General features: G+C 34.6%; 1 protein-coding gene across 1 annotated transcript in view; it reads left to right on the plus strand.

Annotated features, from left to right (window-relative positions):
* The window catches only part of ARHGAP15 (Rho GTPase activating protein 15), a 610,094-nt gene that overhangs the window by 290,125 nt on the left and 292,983 nt on the right, over positions 1-26,986 (plus strand). The window contains exons 7-8 of the mRNA XM_035726444.1: positions 4,519-4,617; positions 5,863-5,992. Of these exons, the coding sequence (XP_035582337.1) occupies positions 4,519-4,617; positions 5,863-5,992 (229 nt within the window). The remainder of the gene's footprint in view (positions 1-4,518; positions 4,618-5,862; positions 5,993-26,986) is intronic.

Raw genomic sequence — 26,986 nt, forward strand, 5'->3', positions numbered from 1 at the left:
AGTAAAGAAACAGGGACTTTTTTCTAAGATCTGCATTCCAGATTTCACAACTGAAACCAAATCACCATATTCCTTTTCCCATATGCATAGAGTCCTTGACTGTATAAGATTTTTGCTGAGGACTAGTGAACTAGAAATCAAGATCTTTGTAATCTCTTAATTCTATCATTTTAAATGATGCCAATTTGATAGAATGACATTCTCATTTGCTTCATTTGTTTCATTTGCAAAATTACTTTATGATAGTGGAGGGAAGCTGCATTTAAAGAATGTTTATTATGTGCTTTGAGATCATTAAAGCTGATATCACTTTGCATACCAAGTGGTAGTATTTTCGTATCCTTAATATACTAAAGTTCTGATACAATCAACCTTTAAAAAATAATGTATCATGACCAACAGTTTATGCATAATTCCATGATGTGAATGTGTCTGCAGTAATTACTCCCTCCTCTGAAATCTTGACATGAGCATTGTCTGTGCCACTCACACTGGGACTTGGTATAAGCTATTTTCTATTGTTATTTATCTTTATATGCATATGTCCTATTTATGCAAACAGATTGTGAGCTCTTGAGGCTTGGGGGGGGTGTACCCCTAGCTTCTAGTGATGTGCTTTGCACTTAATGGATGCTTAATCAGTCCTTGATGACTAGGGGGATATTTGGTCAGAGACACCCCTCTCAGTCTCCTGAACAAAGAATTATTTGTGGAATTATTCTGTGATAGGAAAGGTGCTACTATCAAAGAGGGGAACACATATCACTCATTATCTCTTGCACCTTTGATAGTCTTAACATGCATTTGAGATCAAGTGTAATGGAAATAGCCAGTAATATTTAGCCATCAAATATGTTTTATTGATAAGGTATCTATCCATAGCATAAAGTTTTGTATGAATCATTGTCATATACATTTGATTATTATTTATAAAAGATTGGCAATAACTAAATTAATATGTCCATAGTGTTTACTCTGTGGAGTCATGAATAGTTGGAATTTGCTTTTTTGCTATCTTTATTTTTTCCAAATTCTTCATAATAAATACAATTATTCTTATAATTAGGAAAAAATGTGAAATTCTAAAAAGTTTTTGTTTCTATTCTGGTAAGCCAAATTACAGAAATTTTTAATAGTTTAATGCCATTCTACATATTACTTTTCATTTAAATTAAAATCGAACACAGGAAAGACTAAATGCCAGACTGTATATTGACAAGGGCGATACTTAATTGACGATACTGAAAAGGGCAATACTTAAATAAACATAAACATTATTCATTAAAACTCCTCAAAGATGTTTAAATTAGCATAATAATATTCCATGTGTTAATTAAAGCCTGAACAACAAATTTCTTCTCTCCTTCTCACTTATTGGTGGAGTTTGGAGCTGGGAGATAACATGCTTCCATCTTCAGAGGAACCACAAGAAGGACACAGACCTAGGTTCCTAGCCCAGAGGAAAACTATTGTTGAAATAGTACCCAAAAGCCTTAAAGAACGTGTCTATTCTTCATGTTGCCCAGTGGATACATTCATATGATTTCCTAGACATCCATGTGTCACCAGCAAGAATTCAAACAGATCCTTATTGAGTGTGAAAAGTTTGAGGCAAATTTCCCCAGACAGGCAATTAAAGATATCTATTATTGACAACACTAGCACATTTCACTAAGATTGCTCAAAATAGGAGTTGGTGGCAAGGAGGGATTTCAAGACATGTTTGTCTAAAGTAGGCTTCGAACAAAATGGAGACCAGCCACTCTTGCCTAAACCTGTTGTGCTTGCTGTAAGTTCTTTCTTCATTCACCTTGTGCCGGCATCTGTCACGGAAGCAAAACATGATATAGAAAGAATACATTAGCATGGCTTAATATCAAATCTTTTATGCCTGTTATTACATCACTTTAGATTGTCATCAGGAATTGTTCAATCAAAAGGTTTAGTCAAAGCTAACAGTCTTTACTGATGTCTTTTTTCCCCAAGAGTGTTGAAATTTTGATTGTTCAAACTGCAAATATGATTCAGCAAACCATTTAGCAGAAAACCTTAAGGAGGTAATGTAAAATGTGGCTAGGAAGCTGAATTAAATGGACTTGAGCAAAGACTTTGAAACTGCTTTCCTGTGAATGTCTGGGATAGAACAGAACAAAGTCAATTACTGACTGTAATTAAGAAGTGGATGCATTTAAACTGTAGAGAGCAGTAGCAGACTTCTCCAGACTGCCTAGTAACTGGAAAGATTAGTGGGAAGACAGAGGAAAGAATGTGAACTGTATCTTTCTGATAGTATATTTTGAATGAATTGCATTCATATAGTTCTCTGATCCTGTGTCCTCAAATGAATTCATAAATCACTGCTTATGTACAATTAATGCAGTCATATATTTGGATAAAGAAACTTTTAAAATACATTTTGTTTTTGGTTGTGTTGGCAATAAAAGATTCCTTTTCACTGCATAGCATGCACCAAAAATGCAAATGTACTGCTGAAGTACTTACATTTTATCACTGTTTGAATTTACTGGACTGAAAACTGAACTGTGAGCTCTTTCCTAAACCCTCAGAATATAGTAAATCTAATTATGTTTGCTTCTTGTACTTTGAAATTCTTCTTTTTACAATTTTAATAATGGTTTATTTATAATGGTGGAGAAATATATTAGATTGTACATTGTGTTTGGGCTAATTCATATTTCTTTGTTTGTGTTAACAAATTGTGATGTTATTTAATACATTCATAATCAAAATATTTAAATTTAGATTAGGAGGAAGGTAGAGGTCAAGGGTATTACCAGTTTTCTTAGGTTAGTTACAAGAGACCTTATATTTCTAGATTGCTATTTCTGTGGCAACACTTTATAAAGTAAATATTTGGAACTTTATGTAAGTAAAGAACATTGCTAGGGTGTTCAGATAATTAGGCAAACATCAGCTTAACTGTCTTTTAATAGATACATAAAACAGAGGACTATTTGGAGGCTATTTTGAGCCATCCCAAATCGTACATGCAATTTTACTTAAAAAAAAAAAAAGAGCAATTGGCCCCTGTAGTCTGTCAAATTCTAATGTGGATAATTAAATTCCTCTTATTTTCTAATCTTTCACTTCTCATAATTGCATATACTTGGAGAGTTCCTCTCCTTACAGTTGTAAAACGTCGGAACGCATCTCACTCAAGAATGGTTGTGTTGCAGCCCTGAGTGTGATGTTGCATCTCTGAATCGTTTTTTCTAAAAATAAATGATGAGAGAATATATATGTATGTGTGTAATTGAAGATTTCTTTAAAACTCCAGGATCATTGGTCATTAAATATTGCCGTAAGAATCATTGAAACCTTCAGAGTGAGCTATTTTGGGTAATAATTGTCACTTTAATGATAAAATTATAGAGACATCCTAAAGCATGATTTGTGATTTTCTGAACCTGTGGGCACATGTCAGTGTTCACCTCCGATTTAGAGCAAGGAAGGCTGAGAAGAGGTGACTAGCTCCTGATTGAGTATTTTGAAATGTCAGTCCTCTAAAACTCTGAAGCCTTGCTTGATGTGTGACAGTAGCCGGGAAATGTTCATCTTCTTGTTGAAACAAAAAGTCAATACAAAGGGAAAATCTTCACAGTTCTGATTGATGGCCTAATACAGAAAGCGTGTCCACACCCACTCTAATCAAATTCATCTCTAAGTAGCCTTTTATGTGTGAAATAAAGAGCATTGCTCTGTTTCTATAGGGTCACATTCTTCTCTCACGATGCTGGAGAGGAAAAGATTCGCTGTAATGAAAAACGTATAGTTACATGTTAAATATTGCCAACTACTTAATAGCTCTGAGAGTCTGGAACGGGGATGTTCACTTGATAAATACTCTCCATGAGAGGTTCAAATATGTAAATAAACTTTTATTCTAATATACTCCTTTTGTGGGTGAAATTAGTCCTTTATTACTTTCCTATAGATCTTTATGATAGGAAAGTAGAAATAGCCAAATGTTATTCATTTGAATGACCTTTTGGAAAAGTCTGCATTCGTCTCTTTGGTAAATAATCTGTTTTACAGCCCTCCATAAAAGGAAATCAAATATAGAGATACTATTAGATTTGAAAAAGACAAACAGGAAAGAGCCAAAAGCGCAGAATGAATTCTGACACACCCGGGTGCATTTTTCTTAGGTTCTGACTTAAGTGGGTACTGTCTGCATCATTCTGAACTTCCTGACTTGCTTCTCCTTGAGTTGGAGTAATTCAACTTTAGTCCTACTCTGAGTTAATCGTTCTATTATTAAAACAATAATGTATTTGTTATGACATGAAAAAACAGTTTATAGAGAGCAGTTCAAAATGATCCTGGTCTCCCAGTTCCCAGAAAGACAATTACTGGAATATAAGAAAATATTTTGGTGTATTGAAGTGTGTTTTTTAAACAACATATATATATCTTGGAGATATATATATCTATCTCCATTTTTTAATGTAAGAGATCAATTTTATGTGGTCTGCTTACCTGTCGATTTTTTTTCAGATCACAACAGTATCAGGAAATGAGTTCCTTCTACAGTCAGATATTGACTTCATCATATTGGATTGGTTCCATGCTATCAAAAATGCAATTGACAGATTGGTATGTATTTGTTTTGGCTGTTACCTTTATTAATTAAAATGTTGTCACTTAAATTGTTGCTTAGGCATATAACACACACACATTTAAATGGATCCTATAGATGGAGAGATATTAAGTTATTTTAAGTTTAAATAAAGTCCACAAAAAACCATTTCAACAGACGTGATTCGTAGAGCTAAATGTTATTTGATTTCTCTCTTTCAAATGAAAAACACAGTGCATTCATTTTTCCCCCTGAAATGACATGGACATTCATTTACTAGAAGCTGTAAAAAGCACACAAGCACTTAATGACTACTGAGTTTTCACATTTTCAGTTTATGTTGTCTGTAATACATATTCTCGAAAATAAATATCAATGTATTTAAGCCCATACTCACTGTTATAATACCAGTAAATAATAATCCTTTATACTGATTTTCATTGTTCTTCCAGTGAAACTAGATTGTTCTTCTCATGAAAATTATGAGTCTAAAATTTCATGAAATTACCCTAAATCATACATTTAAAGTATATTTATAAGAATCAAATTACTTAAAATTACCATTATATACTGATTCTAGACGAAACATCTAATTTTTGGACACTAATATTTGCAAAATCTTAAGGAAAAACTATTCTTGAGAGCTTTTAATAAGGTATATAATAGGAAAATACTGCATTTTCGGTGTGATTTTATTGCTATTTAATTGCAGTCTTCCTTTATATCATTTTGGGACTAAAACTTTAAAAAATAACAAATTGACTTTTCTCCATCAACCATATAGTTCCCTTATCCAGGCATGCTTGAGTGCTCACGCCCACATTCACCCACCCACACACAGAGTTTGTTGTTGTCATTTAGAGTGGACTCTGGCGTCAAACTGCCTCAGTTTGAATCCTGGTTCCATCCTTTGCTAGCTGTGTGGCCTTAAACAAATTACTTATCTCTTTTGGCTTCAGTTTCCTTGTCTGGAAAGTAGGAGTAATAATGATATCTACCTCATAGGATTACTGTGATGATTAATTGAGTTAATACATGTGGAGTGCTTGGGGTAATGCAGAGCATTTAGTAAGTTTTATATATATATATACATATATATATAGCTATTATTAAATTTGAGCTTAGCATAGAGGCCCTGTCCTTAAATAATTGTCTTAGTTCAGTCTTCCCTTTAAAATTAACATCAAAATAGATCACTAAACTATTTGGTGAATCCTTTCTTCCTTGTAAAATTGTTCAGTCTAATTGTTTGTTATTTCCAGCCAAAGGATCCAAGTGGTTCATCAAGAAACCTGGAATTATTCAAAATCCAGAGATCCTCCAGTACTGAATTACTAAGTCACTACGATAATGATATAAAAGAACAGAAACCAGAGCACAGAAAATCTTTAAGTAAGTACTTTTTTTTTTACTTGCTGATTTTAACTTTGTCTAAATGCAATGCTTATGAAATATAAATGCATCAAAATAAGATTTGAGCCAAACTCATACTACTCATGGAAGATTCGTAGCCATTTCCTGGCCAGGGATTCATATACTGGAGGGCAGTCTGGGCGCTTTGCTCTCATCATTGTTGGTAATGCCTTTTGAGAAAATAATTGTTCCAAGGTCATGGTCTCTGCTTAGAGCAAATCTCTGAATCTCTGAGTAATAGCCATGGCGTTCAGATTGGTGATTGATTTTGAAAGTGGGAAATGTCAAGCGTCTCCAAACCTTGGTATGCTGACTATTTGATTTCCATACATTAAAAGATGTATGAGTGACCACCACAGTTGGCCCAACTTAAACCAACAGGCTATGCAACTTTCCACACTTTCAGACCACCAGAAAGATTTAGAAATGTGGATTATGAATTATATGTTCTCCAGGGTCACATCAAATTCTAATATTCTGAAAGGAAGGAATTTAGAGTAAAAAGGACCAATCTCACCATATAGTGCTCTTGAGTATAACTCTCAACCTTGCCCCACTCTTTCCTCCTCAACAAAAGGAGATTATGAAAAGGTGTCACACATATCTCACAGTTGGTTTGGATTTCGGCCTCCTGAAAGGTATCTCCGAAATCAAAGCAGGTGTCTCTGAAATCAAAGCAAACCAATTTCCCAAAGTCTCAAAAATTATAGTACCATTCCTGGATCACCTACTCTCAATCACTATTTTTTATGTCCTCTCCCTCTGATCTAAGATCAGTATAGTTACATTCTAGCTTTTTGAGTTAAAGAGAACTCCATAAGTAGAGAAGGGCTTCTAACCGAATATTTACACATGTACATGAGTACATGTGTTAAATGACTATATGTGTATATGCATAAATTTGTGTGCATTAGGGAAGACTATATATATATATATACACACACACACATATATATGTATATATATATAAACATAGATGCATTCTCTCATGCATATAACAAGGAAGAGAGAGGCTATTTATATATAACCTATCTTCCAGAGCTAAATTATTGGGATCTTAAAAATCTAGAAATAGCATGACAACTTTGAGTAGAAGCACCCTTTCAAAATTAAGTCATTATTCAAGAACTCATACCATAATTTCAACAACTGCTAGAAACATATTTAGCTAGCCAGTTGTGTTAAGTTGGTGTTTAAAATGATCAACGTTAATGTCTTAATCTGTATGGTGCTTTGCAAATCAAGTTATTTGTGGAGAGTTAGCAATGCCATTTAAAACGATTGTTCCATAAGGTGGTACAGTTTGGAGTTATCTCATTTGAATGTTTCCCTTTAATTCCTGGTCATTGTTCCCCTTTACTTAATATAGGATCAAGTTTAAGGTAAAATTTTAGAATTAGAATTCAATTGTGAGTATGTTAATGTTATGTGAGTATGTTAATGTTAATTATATGACCATTTTTTAGGGTATATATAATAGGATATATGAAGGATTGATTAGTAGAGGTTTGGAGGATACCTTGACATGCTTCTAGAGCCTGAAGGTTGGGAGAAAATCAAGATTTGTAAAAGTGTTTGAGAAACACTGAAGCAAATGGATTCTGTGTTCAGCGATAGTCACTTGAAATGTTTTAGGACGATACTGGGGAAAAAAAATCTTCCTACAGATAGAATACCAGCTACTCCTCTTTAGAATTTATTTTTGATTGGGAAAGACAATTATTTGTTATTGGGGTCTTAAATTCAATCCTGCCTAGAGACAAGGGAAGAGGCATATGATTTATCTACTCATTTTAAAATGTACCTAATTCTCTAGGGATCTCATAGTCACTTTTTCCTTTGCAGTTTAAAAATAATAACAGCTAGCCACCATTGAGCACTTACTTTTCACCAGGCATTGTTCTAAGTTTTCATTTATGTTGACTTACCTAATCCTCCCACTAACCCAACGAAGCAGGTACTACTACTAAACCTATTTTATAGATGAGAAAACTGAGGCATGGAGAATTAAGGCCATTTGTACAAAGACAGGTTATGGAGACAAGTTTCAAACCCATGCAATTTGAGATAAGAGCCTATGCTTTTAACCATTACACTACAGTGAAGTGAACAAATAAAAGGTAAACTTAGTTTATATCAACCTTGGACTTGGATGGAAATATTACTTTAAAAATGAGATGCATAGAAATCAGTAAACTTAAATAGGGACCCATATTAGCAAAAGAACTAAAACCAAAAGTCTCTGGAGTTTGATTTCACTATTAAAATAAAGGGGTCATTTAGTCTATGATATATATATTTTTTAAGATTTTATTTATTTATTTGACAGAGAGAGACACAGCGAGAGAGGGAACACAAGCAGGGGGAGTGGGAGAGGGAGAAGCAGGCTTTCCGCCAAGCAGGGAGCCCAATGCGGGCCTCGATCCCAGGACCCTGGGACCATGAGCTGAGCCGAAGGCAGATGCTTAACGACTGACCACCCAGGCGCCCCTAGTCTATGATATTAGCCCTAATTTTAGAAAATGCTTCATTTCTATATTCTGATGGATATTTATAGTTGTAAGCCCTTTTTAAATCTTCGTATTTTTTTTTCTGCAATGTAGGATATAGTTAATATCTCTTACTTAAAATTAAGTTCTTTCACTATTTATGTATTGATTTTCATTTGAAAGGCATAATGATAGACACACCCACAGAATGTCAAATTAGATTATGCATTTGAAATAATGATTGGCATGTTTTATATTTGATGCTTTATAAAATATTTTTTCAAGTAGGAAATATACTGTGTGAAAGCCCCTCTGATCTCAGTCCTAGATTTGAACACCCAAACTTAGATTCTTAAAACATGCATTCAGTTTTATGTTACCCTCTTGAGATTAAATAATTATGTGGAATTAGAGATTCACAGTATCTCCTTTCTTATTAGTAGTCTAAGCACAAACTTTATTGTCAGTTTGCTGCCTTTGGCTTCCTGTGCCCTTGATGTTCTCATGAGTTTTGTCGCCAAGATTGTAGACAGATAAAGCCAGAATTACTTTTTTTAAAGGCATGTGAACATCATTAGCAGCTAACAGGTGGTCATTTCATTGTCCAGTTTCTCTGGGTAACATGGGAAAAAATATGTACTCTCAATGAGTGAATTGTGAAAGTTAAGTGCTTAAATATACTTTCCTTTTTAAAATATGATTTTAACCTGCCAACATTATTAAGGACTAATCAGATATTTTAAGATATCAGTTGAGTCTAACAGACAAGAGGCCAGAAAATTCAATGTAAGGGCCAAATCACTGTGGGCAATTCAGGACACCAGCATGGGATGAGAGTGGGAGAGCAGCTCTCCGGGGAGGGTTGTTAATGGAAAGTGGAGAGTCAATCAAAGAAAATGCTAACATATTTTTTCCAAGGGAAGAGAAGTATCTTCCACTGATGGGAAAGAAGAAAGGGCCAAATATAAATCCTGTATCAGATAACCTTGGAGAGGTTTCTTAACTTTTCTGAGCTTTACTTTGTAGATCTATAAAAATGGGTCTAATACTGTCCTTGCAGGATAGCATGAGAATTTGAAATTAGACATGTAAATACTTAGCTCACAGCATTTTCTCAATGAGTAGGAGCTCTTATTATTATTCTCTGTGTCTCCAAGCAGATGGTACCAAAATAGGGCATAGGCCTAGGGTAGTGTCTAATGGAAGAATGGAGCAGGGCATATATTCTTGACCCCGCCCCCCAAGTATGAGAAAATAGGGGGAAAGAGCCAGAATTGGATATGGGAGTCATAACTACAAAACTCTAAATATGAGCAGCTGGTCTTTCTCCTGGCGACTCCCCAGGTGAAAATGGCAGCCAGGACATTCTTGGGAGCAGCACACCAGGAAATAATAGAAGGGAGCCAAAAGATACTCATGAATCTTTTATGCCCAGAAGAGCTGGTCATGAAGAAGTTCCGGTTGATGGAAAGGATTCAGCATCTAGCCATTTCACTATTCCTTTAGGCATAGCTCTAGTTTATTCATTCACTCATCTATTCATTCTTTTTCATTAATGGATATACCTGAAGGTACACAACTAAAATTCGTGACTTCACTCATTTGCACTTTCAATTTTTAAAAAATATTTTGTATTTGGGTTATGCTTTAGAAGTAGTATACCACATGCTGATCAGGTGCTAAACTGTAAAATCCATGCAGGGAGACCTTGGATAACTTCTGTATAAAATGGACACTTTTAGCATTATAAATAAGCACCCCAAAATAAACATGAACTAGAAGAATAAAATCAAAAAGGAAGAGAACTGAAAGAAAATGAGTTTTCTTCTGGCTGTCTTTCGATGAAGTTTTCATAAACAACAAATGTTTTCTGGGTGAAATCCTAAAAATATTTAGATATGGATTTCCCAATTGCATCTCCCCTTAGTAGGGGTGTATGTACAAAGCTACAGGGATAAAGACAGGAAGGGAAAAATTGGGATGAGATATTCATACAATATAGAAAATGAAAATACTTGTGAACCTTTAATAGCATCTTCATTTAAAAATTTGTTTGCAAAGTAATCATGATCATGCCAAGTGAAAACAAGTCTGATAGAGAAGGCAGTTATTTTTTGTACTAATTAAATAATTATAACACTGGTCATCCACAACTGTAAGTAGATTACGTTCTCAAAATCCCGTTGTAAACTGGTTCTTAGATCTCACTCAGCACACTTTCATAAGGAAACCGCGTAGCAGCCACAAAAGCACACTTGAACCTTATTGCAATCATTTAGAATGTTGTTTTGAGGGAACAGCTTGTTCTGAGTTTTTTGCACCTCTGGCCCTAAGAGCTAACACTTTCCAGTAGCATTGCTTTCCATCTGGTTTCCCTTTTCCTCCTCCCTCCTCCTGTACCAACCCCACCAAAGCAATTAGAATGATCAGAACGGCTTTGGCTAGGAGGCTCCTGGACCCTGAAAATCCTCAGTGGTGTCAAGGAGGGGATGCAGAGCCTCCAAGCCAGAAAAAAAAATAGTGGGAAAAAGAGAGAATGAAGAACTGGGAAGGAAGATTTTTCAGCACGGACAGGGAATGAGTCCTTGGCAAGGGCAGATGCTCTTTGTACAAAATGTGTGTAATGACAGATTAAGTCTGGTATTGTCCCAAATGTTAATATTTGATGAATCTAGGTGGTATCTATAGGAGTTATCATGATGCTCTTGTTTTCTGTGTTTGAAGAGTTTCGCAATTAAAAACAAATACACACACACACTAAGTATTACTCATGGTCATAATTCAAGAAAAGAATATACATATTTTCTAATTCTGGCTTGAAAATTTCTAAAGATCAAATTTTCTGAATATGAATTACATTAAGACCTCTTTAAGTAATTAAAAAAAAAAACACTGATAGCTCTTTATTTTCCCATTTTTCCCCCCAAAAGCCAATATATTTTTTCTTGTGGCCATTGTGGCCTTTCTGGTAGCAGTGTAATTAAAGAAATTTGTAAGATGTTTATTATTGTCCAAAAAAGAAAAGTCCTACTAGTTTCTTGGATGAATATGTAACTAGCAATTGTTTAAAACACATACTGTGAAGTCTGTTCTGGAGACCCACATAAAAACATATTTTAAAGTTTCTTCCTCTTAAGAATTTTGTATAAAACAGCCTAAGCTTGCCAATGCATGAAAATAATAAGATAAATAAGCCATCTGCCAAGAAAATGAAAACAATATTAAAATTGCACAAATAAATTATATCTCGCCCTGAAGAAACAGAAAATCTCCTACCTGGAAACAACAAAAAATTAATAATATTTATGTAGAGTATAATGGGTTATTGTGTTGTCAAAGGGAAAAAGGTTTTCAATTTGGGTAGGATGGTCCATCATCTGACTCGTTTCTTTCCCCTTAAAAACAATATTACTACCCTGGCACCGGTTTCAGTCAGTATGCACCTGAGGAAAACAAACAACTGAAGAAAAGTGTGAAAATAAAATTTATTTTGTTTTACTATAGTCATAAGACTGACAGTATCAAAGGAACAGTGAGTGTCAGTTCTTTTCTTTTTGTTTTCCACAGGTTAAGGGAGTTCTTTATTTCAAATTATTTCTGTAACTGAAGAAAAAAAGGAAAAATTTTAAATGAAAATGTATGTTGCTAAAACAGGAGGATTTAAACATTATGAGAAAAAAAAACAGTAAAGATTAGACACACACTTGACAATCAGCGTCCAAAATATTTTGTCAAACTGGTTTTATTCATGAAGGTTACAGGGCTTCACTGAGCCACTGTGTGACTACAGAAATTGTTCTGACATGTGTTCCCAAGATAGTTAGCAGCAATCCCTGCTTTCCTGGGACCCATAGATTACAGTTCCTTCAAAACATTCAGTTCTCCATGAATCATTTGAAAGAGGACCTAGTTATACGCTGAGCAAAGAATATTCTGATTAATCTCTTCTTTCCCATCTAAGGGGTTGATCTTGCCCTCTGAACTGTGGGTGTCCATTGTCATGTATCTTGTAACATCAGCTACTCTGAGAGTCCATCTAACCCTATCAACACTCAAGCACTAGATCACCCCATCTCTTCCTGACCTTGGCGGTAACTCCGCGACCGTTTTTCCCCTTAGATAAACTGCATTTAATCAATTTCTGATTTCATTAGGTCAAATGGCATCTTTCTTTCAATAATAGGCCAAATCCAAAGGGCTCTTTCGTCTAACTCTTGAGCAGTATTTCCTTAGCATTAATACACTACTGTGATTGTAAACAATATAAAAAATGCTCTTTGATCTCCTCTGAAAGTTTCCCTCCATTTATTCTATGACTCCAGGACGGCTATATATATTAACATTTCTTTGTAGAATTAAACATATAATATTTGTTCAGTACTGTCATATCAAGTTTAAAGTATCTTAGCTAAACATGATATTTAAGGCATTCTTATAGTGAATCCCTGTGTAGACAAAAACATTCTTTTGAACACACATGGTCACCTCTTTTTGTATACAGAATTTATTGGGTCTACTCCTTTTTGTTTCTGGAGTATAGGAGCAATGGTAATTTTCTTCAAAATCCTAAAAGAAAGTAATTTGCTTTTTAATGCATTTATTTGGATGTCCCAAATAGGCCTAATGGTATCCTTAGGGGGAAAAATTATATAATCGGAAATTTTCTTGGAAAATTAGTTTGTTTCTTATTACTCATCATAAAACCCACATTCACACAAGGAAAATCAGGTGTTGCTTTCATCCAAAGTATGAGATGTATCCAAAAATACCAGCTGTGTCTATCCAAATTAAATAAAGTGTGATCTATAACATTAGGACTCTTAGCTTCCTTCAAGAAATGTCTCATGGATGACTTGGGGAAAGGTAAATCAGTCGGCCAATGCATCTTTCCTTGATTATTTAAATAGAACCTGAAGCCAAGTACTCTTGCTACTCAATTTCCCTAATATAAATAAATATATCCTTTTTGTATACAAAATTAATTGACCTAAAAAAGTAGAGGCCAAATGGGGATGCAGTGGCCAAATAGAAAATATAAGGACTGGGATTGTACCATTAGATATGATATCCTCCAAAATTGAAGTCAAAGGTTAAGAGCAATTTCTAATCAAATTACTGTATTGAAATGATTCAAGTCAAAGTTCCTCAATGAAAAGCTCTTCATGACCTGTGTCCGCATCTTCAGTTTTTTCCCACTACCCCCAACCCATGATTTATATTTCAGAGAAATGGTGCTTGTAATCCCTGACACACTACTCTATGCTGACTCTTACCTTTAATTCAAGGTCTTCCTTTGCTAAATTAAATGTTCTTTAAGACTCAGATCAGGCCACGCCTTCTCCAGAAAACTTTCCCAGATCTCTGTGATAAGTTAGTTGATCTTCCTTGGTTTTCTTATAATGTTAAATCCACATCTCTAGCATTGCAATTACAAAAGTGTGTTACAATAAGCTAATTTTGAATATCTGTTTGTCTATCCACTAGACTCCCGGACTCTGGAAAGGACTCTGCTAATTTACCTAATTTACCTCTGTTACTAGCAGAGTGGCTTGATGATATTTGAGAGTATTCAAAAATGTATAGTATTAAATTACTTAATAAATGAATGAGGATATTCATATGACCAATATCAACATACTACTTGTTCTGTGCTAAAAATCATGATGAAATTTTTGAAACTTGTTTAGGAACAATAATGAATTGTTCCTTGTCCTGACTACTTGTACTGGTTTGACATTCAAGGTCACTATTTATATGTTTCTCTCAGTTTTCTCTTAGAACTTTAAATCTCAAATCAGTGGCATGTTTTATGCAGGTCACATGTACTGTGCCTAACAAAATCATGTACAAATAAGTGCTTTATCCTGTAGTGAGGATAAAAATGACTAAGATGGGCGCCTGGGTGGCTCAGTTGGTTAAGCGACTGCCTTCGGCTCAGGTCATGATCCTGGAGTCCTGGGATCGAGTCCCGCATCGGGCTCCCTGCTCAGCGGGGAGTCTGCTTCTCCCTCTGACCCTCCCCCTCTCATGCTCTCTCTATCTCATTCTCTCTCTCAAATAAATAAATAAAATCTTTAAAAAAATGACTAAGACCTTGCAGGAGGGGAAAGGAGAAATCCTAATCCCTTTGCTTAAAGTCATTGTCCTCTCAACATCTTTCTCTTATATATTCTAACGCCTATTTTATTTGAGAGAACAACTCTGGTTCATTCTTACTCTTTAGGCTCTTCTATGGGCTCTGACAGAATTTGCAAGGCTCTATTGGAAGCAAGAAAAAAGGAGAAACTCTTTAGTGTACCAAAAAAAAAAAAAAAAGAGTAATAGTAGTTTGGATAATTTTTGTTTCTTTGATAATTTTAGAAGACTGAGAAGAATTTTCTTAAGGCCAGCTTATTTATAAAAATATGACTAAACAAAAAAGTTTATAGAAGTGTTAATATGCACCCTTTTCAAAAGGTTGTATGGTTATTTTATCAGAAATTTGGGTCTAAGAGTCACAAAATTTATGTATAATTCTTACCTCTGAGATATACTAGCTATAAAACTTGGACAAGTTTCTTAAGTTTCCTAAAAGTATCCAGATAAATATAATGGATGCTTTTTACATAAATATAAAATGAAATAAATATATAAATATGCATATGATTTGTATAAGAGCTAAAACATATATCAGATCTAGTGATAATGTATATACTCAATCTAAAATATATCCAAGAACTTTATAGATTTGTATTGTAATGTAAATATTAGATACAATGATTTCCAAGTGAGTGTACTCTGAGTAAAATTATCATGGCTTTTGTTTGTGTACTATAAATCCCTCAGTTCTCTTTAGAAATACAGCAAGAATGCACTTTGCCACTGATTTAAACAGTCAGCAAACTCAGATTAAAAAATGCATAATTTTCCAAAGGCTTAATTTTTTAATATCTTCATCATTCTATTGACTCATGGCATCATAATACTTTTACTTTAGTTTCCTTAAGGGATTCCTTAAGTGTTACGGGTAATAAACATTCCATTTTGCCATTCCTGAATGTGTGAGCCTGATGTTATAGTATTCTCTAGAGATTAAGCTTCACCAAGTGTCAGTTGTCTTTTCCATTCTTGTATAAAATGGTAAAATGGTGTAATAGTAGGATTTTGACACAGAGTTATGTAATTTCCCTTAACAACAAAAGATTTCATTTACCTTTAATATTATATATATTTAATTATATGTATATATATATATATATATATATATTAAAATCAAGCCAAACATCATAACACATCTGGTGATAAAAAGATGGCATTTTTACTAGAGTAAAAATATCAAAACCACATGAATAGAGAGTCACTTATAAGGAATAAACTGGAAGATGCTAAAAGTCTGGTCTCACTAAGACACACTTCATTGACAGGCTGGCAAGCATGCCTAGATGCCCACCATGTCTGCTCTATCTGAATTAAGGGAATTTGATATCTAGGAGAAGTAGTTCTATCTGACCAAGGTTTCAGTCATTTGCTGAAGCCAGGATCTTTCCATTAGACTACAAGTGCCTGAGTGTATAAGCCTTCATATGATGACTCCTCCTCATCCCCATTACCTAGAACAGAGTCTGAAACATAGTGGTGTTCCATATTAAATGTCTCAGTGAGTGAGTGAATAAATGACTGAGTGAATGAGATGAAGAGAAGAAACCAATTGTAAATTTTATGTATGAGGAATGAAGGGAAAGTTTGACATGTGAGGCACTAACTTCTTTTTTTTTCCCCCAGACCCCTTGGCAGTTATATTTCTTTTTTTAAAAAGGTTTAAATCCAATTAATTAACGTATAGTGTATTACCAGTTTCAGAGGTAGAGTTCAGTGATTCCTCAGTCTTATATAATACCAAGTGCTCATTACATTCCTTGATCTCCTTAAAGTCCATCCCCCAGTTACCCCACCCCCATACCCACTCCCCTCCAGCAACCCTCAGTTTGTTGCCTAGGGTTAAGAGTCTCTTAGGGTTTGGCTCCTACTCTGTTTTTATCTTATTTTATTTTTCTTTCCCTATCCCTATGTTCCCCTGTTTTGCTTCTTAAATTCCACATGAGTGAAATCATATGATAATTGTTTTTCTCTGATTGACTTATTTTTCTTAGCATAATACCCTCTAGTTCCATCCACATCATTGCAAATGACAAGATTTCACTTTTTCTGATGGCTGAGTAATATTTCATTGTGTATATATACCACTTCTTCTTTATCCATTCATCTGTCGATGGACATCTGGGCTTTTTCCACAGTTTGGCTATTGTGGACATTGCTGCTATAAACATTGGGATGCAGGTGCCCCTTCCAATCACTACTTTCATATCTTTGGCGTAAATACCTAGTAGTGCAATTGCTGGGTCATAAGGTAGCTCTATTTTCAACTTTTTGAGGAACCTCCATACTGTTTTCCAGACGGGCTATACCAGCTTGCATTCCCACCAACAGTGTAGGAGGGTTCCTCTCTCTCTGCATCCTCTAAGGCACTGACCTCTTGATAGGTGTTTCAGTTTTGCTTCCTCAAGAAGCAGTTCCTGAGACAAGGATGTGAGTGTATGTAATATGTTTAGAAATCGACCCCTGGAAACACAGGTAGGAGATGAGGGGAAGAGAGCCAGGGAAAAGAAGGCAGTCAAAAAAGGGAAATAAAAGGTACCTAGAAGTTAATACTGCTGTGAAACCCTGAGAGTTTTTTTCAGATTGAGAAGAGAGGAATGGCAGAGAATAAATAAAATGAATACATATTAGACAGGAAAGAAAGAACTATAGAGCACAACATGTTGGAGAACAGCAGTAGATTAGTGAGCCTGGAGTGCACAAAACATTAGAGCAACAACTGGAGATCAGGTTGGAAATGAACAGAGAACATTGACAGAGGGTTATGCATGAACTGCTAGGAAATTTGGATTTTATTCTGTAAGTAATTGGAGCCTAGTGACAAACTTTTCAGAGGGCAGGAGATATTAACAGATCTGATACACAAAGTAATAATTTTTGGTGGAAATGTGGAGAATGGCAGAGAGAAATGTAGCACAAAAAGAGTGAAAGGTAAGAGATAAGGAGATAAATTAGGAAACTATTACAGTGGGCCAAATCACATAATGCAGGTTGAAACTAGGCAATGGGAATGGAGAAGGGGAAAGATTCCAGAACTTTCTGAGAGGATATTGATAGGTTTTCTTGACAAAGCATTTTAACAGTTGATTCACATGCACATTGAGAAGCACACTACCGTATGATAAAACTAATTTCTCTAAGTACGTTTTGCAAGTTCAGAGCCAGAGAGTGGCCTTTGAAACTTTGACAAGGCTTACTTATATAGAAGAGCTAGCTAGTCTTTGTGTAAAATAACTCTGCATATGGTTATTATCATAGTGGCCATGCCATGACAATGATTTTAGATGGTGAATATTTATTTAATCTCATCAATCGCTTTCAAATGGTGACTACAGACTGAAAGAGAACCAATACTTACACTGTCCTTGTGACTTTTGCCTGTGCCACACCTAAGTCATGAACTAAGTCAACAGCTCTAGCCAAGCAAAAACAACAATAACAAAATTTAAGCCAAGAATAAACTACCCTCACTAAAACAAATAACCAAGAAAGCAAAGCTCCAAACAATTCCCTGGATGTCATCCATGAACTCCCTGGATATACTCATGTACAAAGTCCATCTGAAATGCTATTTACCCTTTATTTTCCATTTGACTCTTTTTTGAGGAACATACAATCTCATATATAGCCTTCTTCTTCTTTTTTTTACTTCTCTATATTCAAGAATAATAGTATTTTATCGCTTAAATGTCTTTTATTTTTATGTTGTTCTTGGGTACTTGAATTAATTTCCCATTGGTTTTTCGAGTTATATGTCATGATTCGAAATGAGCCAGGGCTTAGCCGTTTTACTCCTAGAGTAAGCTTATCTGTTGTGCCTGCCAAAACAGTCAAAGCCTACCAGCCTGCACTCTAGTGAATTTGGTAGGAAGAGTTGCAAAGAAAGGAAAAGTAGGCTCACCCATTTAGTTATCAAAAAATAAAGGACAAATTCGAAATAAAGTCTGATTAGTCCTTCTCGTAGTATGAGACTTTACTCACTAAGAAGAGCTCACAATGACTCTCTCTGAAACAAAAGCATCGTTTTCTCAGGTTCGTCTTTATCTATTCTCGGAAATGAAAACCAAAATGGGCAAATGATAATCCTTTTCCAAGTAAGAATCTTCCTCAGAAATTTGCCCCTAAATGTCCAGTCTTAAAAATGTGCTGGATAGTAATGAAACGGATTGAAAGAGCTTCCTCAAAATTTTAGTACTGCCTGGATTCACTTCACTTATTTAGCTTTATGACTCTGGGACCTCTTACATAAGAAAGATTAATCTTCTTTTTTTTTTTTCCTAGTCAGTACCTGGGTTTGTTATTGAAGTTCCATGCCTTATTTTTAAATTGGGCATAACTGATTCCACAGAAGGGGTTGGCGGAGAACCCATAGAATTTTTGCTTAACTCATTTTTATTGAACAGAATCCAGAATTTTAGTCAAGAAGTGTTAGATATTAATCACATGTGAGTGGGATCATTAAAATTTCCTTTACCTTCCAGAACAGTGGGTCCTCATAGAATCATAAGAAGTGAGTTCACTTAATAATCTTTACAATTACATAAAAGCAATCATTTTCATAAGTCTTAGAAGAAGCTTTTAACTATTACTTGAAGAACATATTGGAATACTAGAATATTATGTTGTGTTATTATAGATGTGACTTGTGAATTGAAAACAAAATATTCTCTGACTCAAGGATGTTAGGAGTTTTCCTTTCCACATTGAATAGTTTTGTTAAACACAGTTTGTGATTATAATTTTTACACAGTTAGTAGAGACCTTATTGCTGAAACAGAAATTATAGTATCATTTCTTAATTATTACAGTCTTAACTTTATAGAAAATTAGAGGAAAAATGCAATATTTTCTACTGCGGTTAAGAACAACAATTGGTGACAATTTAAGGTGAGTCAGTTAAGGAGAAAAAACTAAAACAAATCCCTCCTCTAACTTATTATCACCTTCTCTTTTCTTTTCTTGTAGCCACTTCTCATCTTTGACTTTGAAACCCAACAGTTTAAACTTGGTTCTTATTTCAGTGGGCTAATCCCCTTTCATAAATCATGCTCAAGAGCTGAAATAATTTGCACATCATTTAAAGAGTATTTGCTTTGAAATATTCACCTCAAGCCCTTTTGTATATCCTTTCTCTCTAAAGATTTGTAGTATTTGTTTTGTTCTCTGAGGTATAAAAGACCTGGATAAACTTTATTCCTGTTGTTTCAAGATTAGTTAACGAAAATGCATATTAATTCAGCGGGGATGGGAACAAACCTCAGTAAAGATGATCATACATATGCCTCTCGGGAATAGCAAAATACAAAATGTCAGTCTTCAAATCTCCTTGGACTTGCTCAGAGGAGCATTGAGGGATTTAAATTTCCAGAATATGTCTACAAATGTATTTTCTTTGTTGTGGAGAACAGGAGCTATGCTGATTATTTTTCTCCAGAAAATTGATTTAATTTGTATTTGAACGAAAATTGAGCTTTCTACAAAGTGGCTCTTCAAGAATACAGAGAAAAATGGCCACGGCAAAGGTAAATTTAACGTGAAAAAATGAGATACCTGATATGCCACTAGATTCTTAATTTATCTCATTTCAGACCTCAAATCCCAAAATAAAATTTAACAGAGCAATAATTTTTCCCCTAAAAACAAGTAGAATTGAAAGGACCTCATAAAATCAGAAGTAAACATATTCAGATAAAGTTCAATGACACCTTTCCATGTATAAACTCCAATGTTACAGTTTGCCAATAAACTCTGAAAAAAATACTGATTTCTCCAAATAGTGTATCTGTTTTGTATGTTAAGATGTGCCCTGTTCTTTTCTTAAACTGAAAATGACCATAAACTTTGGCACTGAAGTGCTTATCCGGAAATGACTAAGTAGATTCGGGGGTAATAAATCACTCATATGGATCCAGCCACCCACAGTCTTGTTCCACTTCTCTTCTTTACAAGTGTAGTAATAGACATTTCCACAGTCCTCAGGGTGCCAAACTTTGCACCATTAGGAAAATCTGCAAGTGGCTTGATTTATCTTCCTCACTCAGTTAGCTAAGACCCAACTAAGTAAAAATCAGCAGGAATAAACTTGACTTGTTAAACTTTTTTAATAGGGAGATGCAACAATTAGAACTTTCCTCCTTTGCCACTTCAATTTACTTTGGATGGGAAGCCCCTTGTGAAAAATATTCAGATGAGATCTCAGATTATAGGTGCATGGCTGGATGATGCTGACTCGGGAGTTTTCATTATACACAGAGGATTTTCTGCTGTTTGCAATTAATCTAGACACAATCCTCCTGGTACTTGGGGAGGAATGTGGAAGAAATAGCCATTTTATAAGTTGTAAACTCCTAAATTACCCTAAATTAGAGGCACTATTAATCGGACACTTAGATATAGACAGGATCTGCTTATTGTGTAGGCTCATCTTCCCCTGATGGAGAAATCAATTAAATATTCAGGATGTGGAATACCTTCCAGGTTGGATAATGCATTTCATTTAGATTATGGCCCTCCAATCCAAAACATTAAAGGGGATCTTAACGGATGGAAGCACATTACTGTCTCTTGGATTGGGTGCATTAACACTTTAAAAATGAATGTGCTTCCTAGGATTTCCTATTTGTTCCACCAGCTGCCTGTCGATGCGCCAGATAAACAGTTTAAGGATAAGTATGTAAAAGATGCATGTGCAACATTCAGTGTGCTGAGGTGCACCCTTGTAGGAAAAGTCCCCAACTGTGGTCCCTTTGGATGGCTTTTCTAGATGCCCTAGCAACCTCAGATGATAGGGCTCATTTGATCATGGTAGAGTGGGAGGGGGAGCCAAAAATGAGATGCCATTAGTCCTCTTACAAAGGTTCTGTGGATTTCTAATCTTGTATCATTCCTTTCTATAACTTAATTAATAACTAGTGATTATTATAAGAAAACACTGGGATGACATCGTAAAATTGGAAATAAACCTTAGCTTTCCCATTATAAAAATATTTGGCATGAAGATAATCATTTGATTCTCACCCAAAGACCATTACATGGGGACCAAATTTATGAACAGTATTGTAAGAACAAAGCTCTTGCATCTCCCATGCTACAGAAGCATGGTATAGAAATAGCTGGTGTCTTGGAGCACTTACCAGGCTGTAGGCTGTGTTCTAAGCAATGTACATGTTCTCTCTTCCTTAACCCTGTCAATAACCCTATCAGGTACAGAGGTGTTATGATCACCCTCATTTCATCTATTGGGTGAATGAGACACTGAAAGGTTAATCAATGTGGTCAAGATTACACAGCTAAGACTGGCAGAATTGCAGTTCGAAACCAAGCACTTTTGACTCCACAGCCTGGAGTCATAACCATTGTTTCGTGAGACTCTGGGTTCTAGATTAAGGCTGAAGGTTTCTGCTACCTACTAGCTCTATAAACTTTGAACTTGTCACTTAACCTCACTTATATTCTGTTTTATAATCTTGAAGATATCAGTAATAGTAGTACCTGTCTCACTGAGTTGTTTGGAAGCATTAGATTATGGCGTTTATAGCAGTGCTTAGCGTAATGTAAGCACTCAATAAATGTTAATAATAATACTGGTAAAAGTATTTTGCTTTCTGCCATAGTATTTTGAAGAGCCCTCCTAATTTGGTTAAGAAAAAGATACTTTAGAGATAAATGATTGAAATCTTTAAAGATGAACATATTTTTTTAAAAAAATTCCCGGGCGCCTGGGTGGCTCAGTCGGTTAAATGACTGCCTTCGGCTCAGGTCATGATCCTGGAGTCCCCGGATCGAGTCCCGCATCGGGATCCCTGTTCGGCAGGGAGTCTGCTTCTCCCTCTGACCCTCCCCCCTCTCATATGCTCTCTCTCTCTCATTCTCTCTCTCTCAAATAAATAAATAAAATCTTTAAAAAAATTAAAAAAATAAAAATTCCCTTGCATTTATGAGGAACAAATAGTATATTGAATGACTTACAGAAGACTATAATCTTCCTGAACTGAGTCAGACGTTTGTCCTCTTTTGTTTCCATTTATAAAAGTCTTGATTCACAATTGACACAAATATAGCATATTAGGTTACTCAGTGAAAACAAATTTATCCAGTCATAAAAGAGATGATGAAGATAGGGGTCGGTTTCTTTGTTGCTAAAGACAGACTCCTCATGCCAAATCTGATAGAACACATGCTTCAGTGTGTTTGCCTTGCTTCAGAAGACAGCAGAAAACTCAGCTAACTGGTATAATTACATAACTTGGATAGTCATATTGAGAGGGTTCAACGTTGGCACTAGAGTATGGAATTATAAAGTTCAATGAAGTTGCAGGAATTTAACTGAAAAGAAATTATTTATCAGCATTTTGACAGGGAATAAACAGAAAAGGAACAAACTGATCCTTTCAAAGTTGGGTGGAAAGAACGTTCCAGAAGCCTTCCTTTGTAATCACTGTCATTGAGAAGCCCTGAGGCCTCTTATTTGTTAGTAATTGATACCTAGACTTCAGGCTTAAATACGAAAGACAACTGCTATTTTAAGGGCTTGTCAAGAAAGTTAGGAATTAGTTGGAGTTCTTTTTCTACACAGTCCTCCACTATTTTTCCACTGTTGGGTCAAGTTTGTTGTAAATCAGAGGTGGATCAACCATATGCAGATACTTTTACCTTTCAAATACATTTGGAAGAGTACTGGGGTAAAATCAGAATCTAATACTTAAAACAACCAGAAATGTGCTTTATTTGGCTGGGAAAACAGCCTGAGCAGCAACCACTCTCCATTGGTTTGTTTGTTTCAAGATCCTAACAGTGGAGTGAAGCTCCTCATCTAGTCTTAAGCTCTGCTTTTCTTACACTGAACACAAAGAAAGAAAAGGACTTAGATAGCATGAGAATAAAAGAATGGGACCCAGGCCTAAGCAAATAGATTGTCTAGTCAACTCAGAAAACCAATGAAGAAACAAGTGGCACAGAACAATACTCCTCCCAATGTTTGTATTACATTCTTAATGTAGAGGGATTAGTAATTTCTCTGTATTATAATATTTTCATAATATGGATGGATTAACTCAGATCAGGATGATTTATATCTGGGGACAGAGGGGAGACAAAATAAGGTCTAAAAAGCTAGGATCTGTATGTGCAGTCTAAGCAAAGATGACATAAAATCTGGAAAGCTAGAGTAGTAGGAGCAAGCAGTCAGTCCACACATTCACATCATAGGCATTTATTGAGAAGTTGTCTTTTGTGTGCACTGTTTGAAGCACGAAGGTTAAAGAGGTTCAAGATGTTATCAATTCTTCATTGACAAAAAGTGTTTATGGTCACATTTTCAGTAGATATTTCCTATTCTCCACCAAGATTATTTAGTTCAAAGATGAATTTCCACACGAAATGTTCTTAAAATATATCTGCTTGATTTTATCAACAAAATGAATACAATAGTGACTAGTTAAATATACTTTTGGCAAAGTACTTTGCTCAAGTTTATATTTATATCTCACACTGAATTTATCAGAAATTTTGTATTCACATTAAGGACAAACTCCCATTTTTGTAGGTTAAGTAGCACCATGGACCATGGTCCACCAAGAATGAAGGGGATTTAATAAATGAAAATGCTGCAAGCTTGAGTCCTGGTGTATTTTTATCCTTGATATTCTAGAGGATGGAATCATTTCCTAGCTGGTTCTAAGACTAAGGATCTGTTAGTTTTCATTAATAAAAACAGTGTTAAATTACCTAGAGTCTAACTGTTAGGTAGCCAGAGCCACCTGCGCAACCAGTTGGGGTAGCTCACCTGGTTGTCCAGCTGTAGTGTAGTAAGGAAAAGTGTTGATGCTAGAACCAAATGGCCCTGGTGTAAGTCATGGCCCTGCCAGTACCATCTGTGTGCCTTGGGTAACATGTTCTCATAGATTTGCATTGAGGACTAAATCACTTATTCCCTGAAAGTGCTTAGAACAGTGCCTAGAATAGAGTAAGTGGTCTTAAAATGTTAGTTGTTAATATTAGAGACTTCCATTAGACCAAATAAACTTAACAGTCCATATGACTTGCATAAATTTATTTTTTATTTTTTTAAGACTTATTTATTTATTATTTATTTGAGAGAGCGAGAATGAGAGAGAGAGAGTACATGAGAGGGGGAGGGTCAGAGGGAGAAGCAGGCTCCCCGCTGAGCAGGGAGCCCGATGTGGGACTCGATCCTGGGACTCCAGGATCATGACCGGAGCCGAAGGCAGTTGCTTAACCAACTGAGCCACCCAGGCACCCCATGACTTGCATAAGTTAAAAAAAAAATGGTAAAAATATAAACCACAGAGTGACAAATTAATTGGGGGTTGTAGAAAAATTTAGAATAATTATAAATGAAATAATTTTGAATTTTCCATAGTTTTATGCATTAAAATTAAATATATTAGGTAATGATATAAAGTAAACAAAGATATAAAGTAATATGGCTAACTTCACTTTCAAAAAGCTAAAGCATTCTCCTCCTACAGGAGAAAATTTTTAATTGATCTTCAGATATTAATATCAATATTAATGAAAAAGGTATAAACATCAGATGTGTTATGTGCTGTTCTAAGTGTATAGCATGTATTTTCTTATTTCTCATCTTTCAAACACCCTATATATTAAGAATAATTTTATATTCATTCACAGAGGAGGAAAAGCAAATATGTTAGTTTTGGAGCCCAGAATATAACTTAAGCAGCCTAACACAAAACACATGTTGCATCTTTTGGCTTTGTACAATTTTGTTTTTAGTTTCTCTTGCCTTTCTTTAAGTTTTACTTGTTAATATGTATAAATAATTATATTGTTAAATGATTTTTGTACATGTGTTTTGAAAGATAAAAAGATCTTTATACAGATATAAATGCATGTGTGTGTGTATATAGTATATAAAAATAAAGTTCAAGGGCCATATTGACAGATGGAAAAAGCACAAATGTCAAGGAAAGTTGTTTTAGAAAGTAATATATAATAATAAAAATTAAACTCTAGCATTTATTGATTTAACAGATGGTGAGATAAAAAGTAAAAACAAAATCTTAGAATGTAATATGATTTTTAAAATTAGTGAGATTATTTTATGAACTTATTCTGAAGTTTGTTATTTTCTAATTATATTTTTTAAAACTCTAACTTTTAAGTTCCCAAATAAGTTACTACTTTCCTTTAACAGTTCCTCTTCAGAAATCTACATATGCACAAATATTTAGTATTGGAACATAAAATTTAACCTTATAAATATTCTTAAGTTTTGGTGGAGGTATAAAACATATTTTACATATTTGTATTATTGATTAATAGAGATGTATCAAGCTTTGTACCCTCAATACAGACAGTACATGTTGTTTTCTATTATCTCATATAGTATTTATTATTATCAATCACATAACAAAGCCACAAAGACATTTTTGAAAAATCCCAAATGCAGAAATCATAAAGAAATGTGATCTGAATAAGATAAAATAAAATGTAATAAAAATTGAAATTCATAACAAGATATTTTTTAAAAATGCCCCGTCACTTGGTAATTCAAATAATATTTCCTTCAGTTGCTTTTGTCCTAAGGAAGAGTCCAGTAAATATCAAATTCAATAGTATGCAACCAAAGATATATTCAGAGGCAAATGCATAGCATTAAAATATTCTTAATATTAAAAAGGAAGTAAAATGAGTTTGTATTTAACTCAACAAACATTTTTAATAAATAAATATAACAAAAGAAATTTGAAAATAGAAGTGATTAAATTAAGAGAAAACAACCAATTAGGAAACAAAAAAATAAATCATTATTGAACTAAAAGTTTGTTCTTTGGAAAATAATCTTACTATTTTCCAAGAATGAAATAAAAGAATGAAATAAAAACTGAAAAATCTAATTGAAAAGAACATAAAGCACAATTTACTAAAATTCAAAATGTGAAGCAGATACAAAAGAAGTTAAATTTCAAGACAATAGTATACAAAATTTTATTCTATAAATGAGAAACCAATGGAATAGGTTATTTTGGAAAAATTGACCAAAGTAACTAACGAAAAAGTAGAATATCTAAATACACTCTTTCAAATTCTGCCTCAAAGTTTATTTATTTATTTATTTATATTTTTAAAAGATTTTATTTATTTATTTATTTATTTGAGAGAGAGAATGAGAGAGAGCACAAGAGGGGGGACGGTCAGAGGGAGAAGCAGACTGAGCAGGGAGCCCGATGCGGGACTTGATCCTGGGACTCCAGGATCATGACCTGAGCCAAAGGCAGTCGCTTAACCAACTGAGCCACCCAGGCACTCTGCCTCAAAGATTAAATTTGCACAAGTTTAAAGGTTTACTGATGAGTGATATCAA

Source organism: Zalophus californianus, chromosome 3, assembly GCF_009762305.2.
Source record: "Zalophus californianus isolate mZalCal1 chromosome 3, mZalCal1.pri.v2, whole genome shotgun sequence".
Classification (NCBI taxonomy): Eukaryota; Metazoa; Chordata; class Mammalia; order Carnivora; family Otariidae; genus Zalophus; species Zalophus californianus.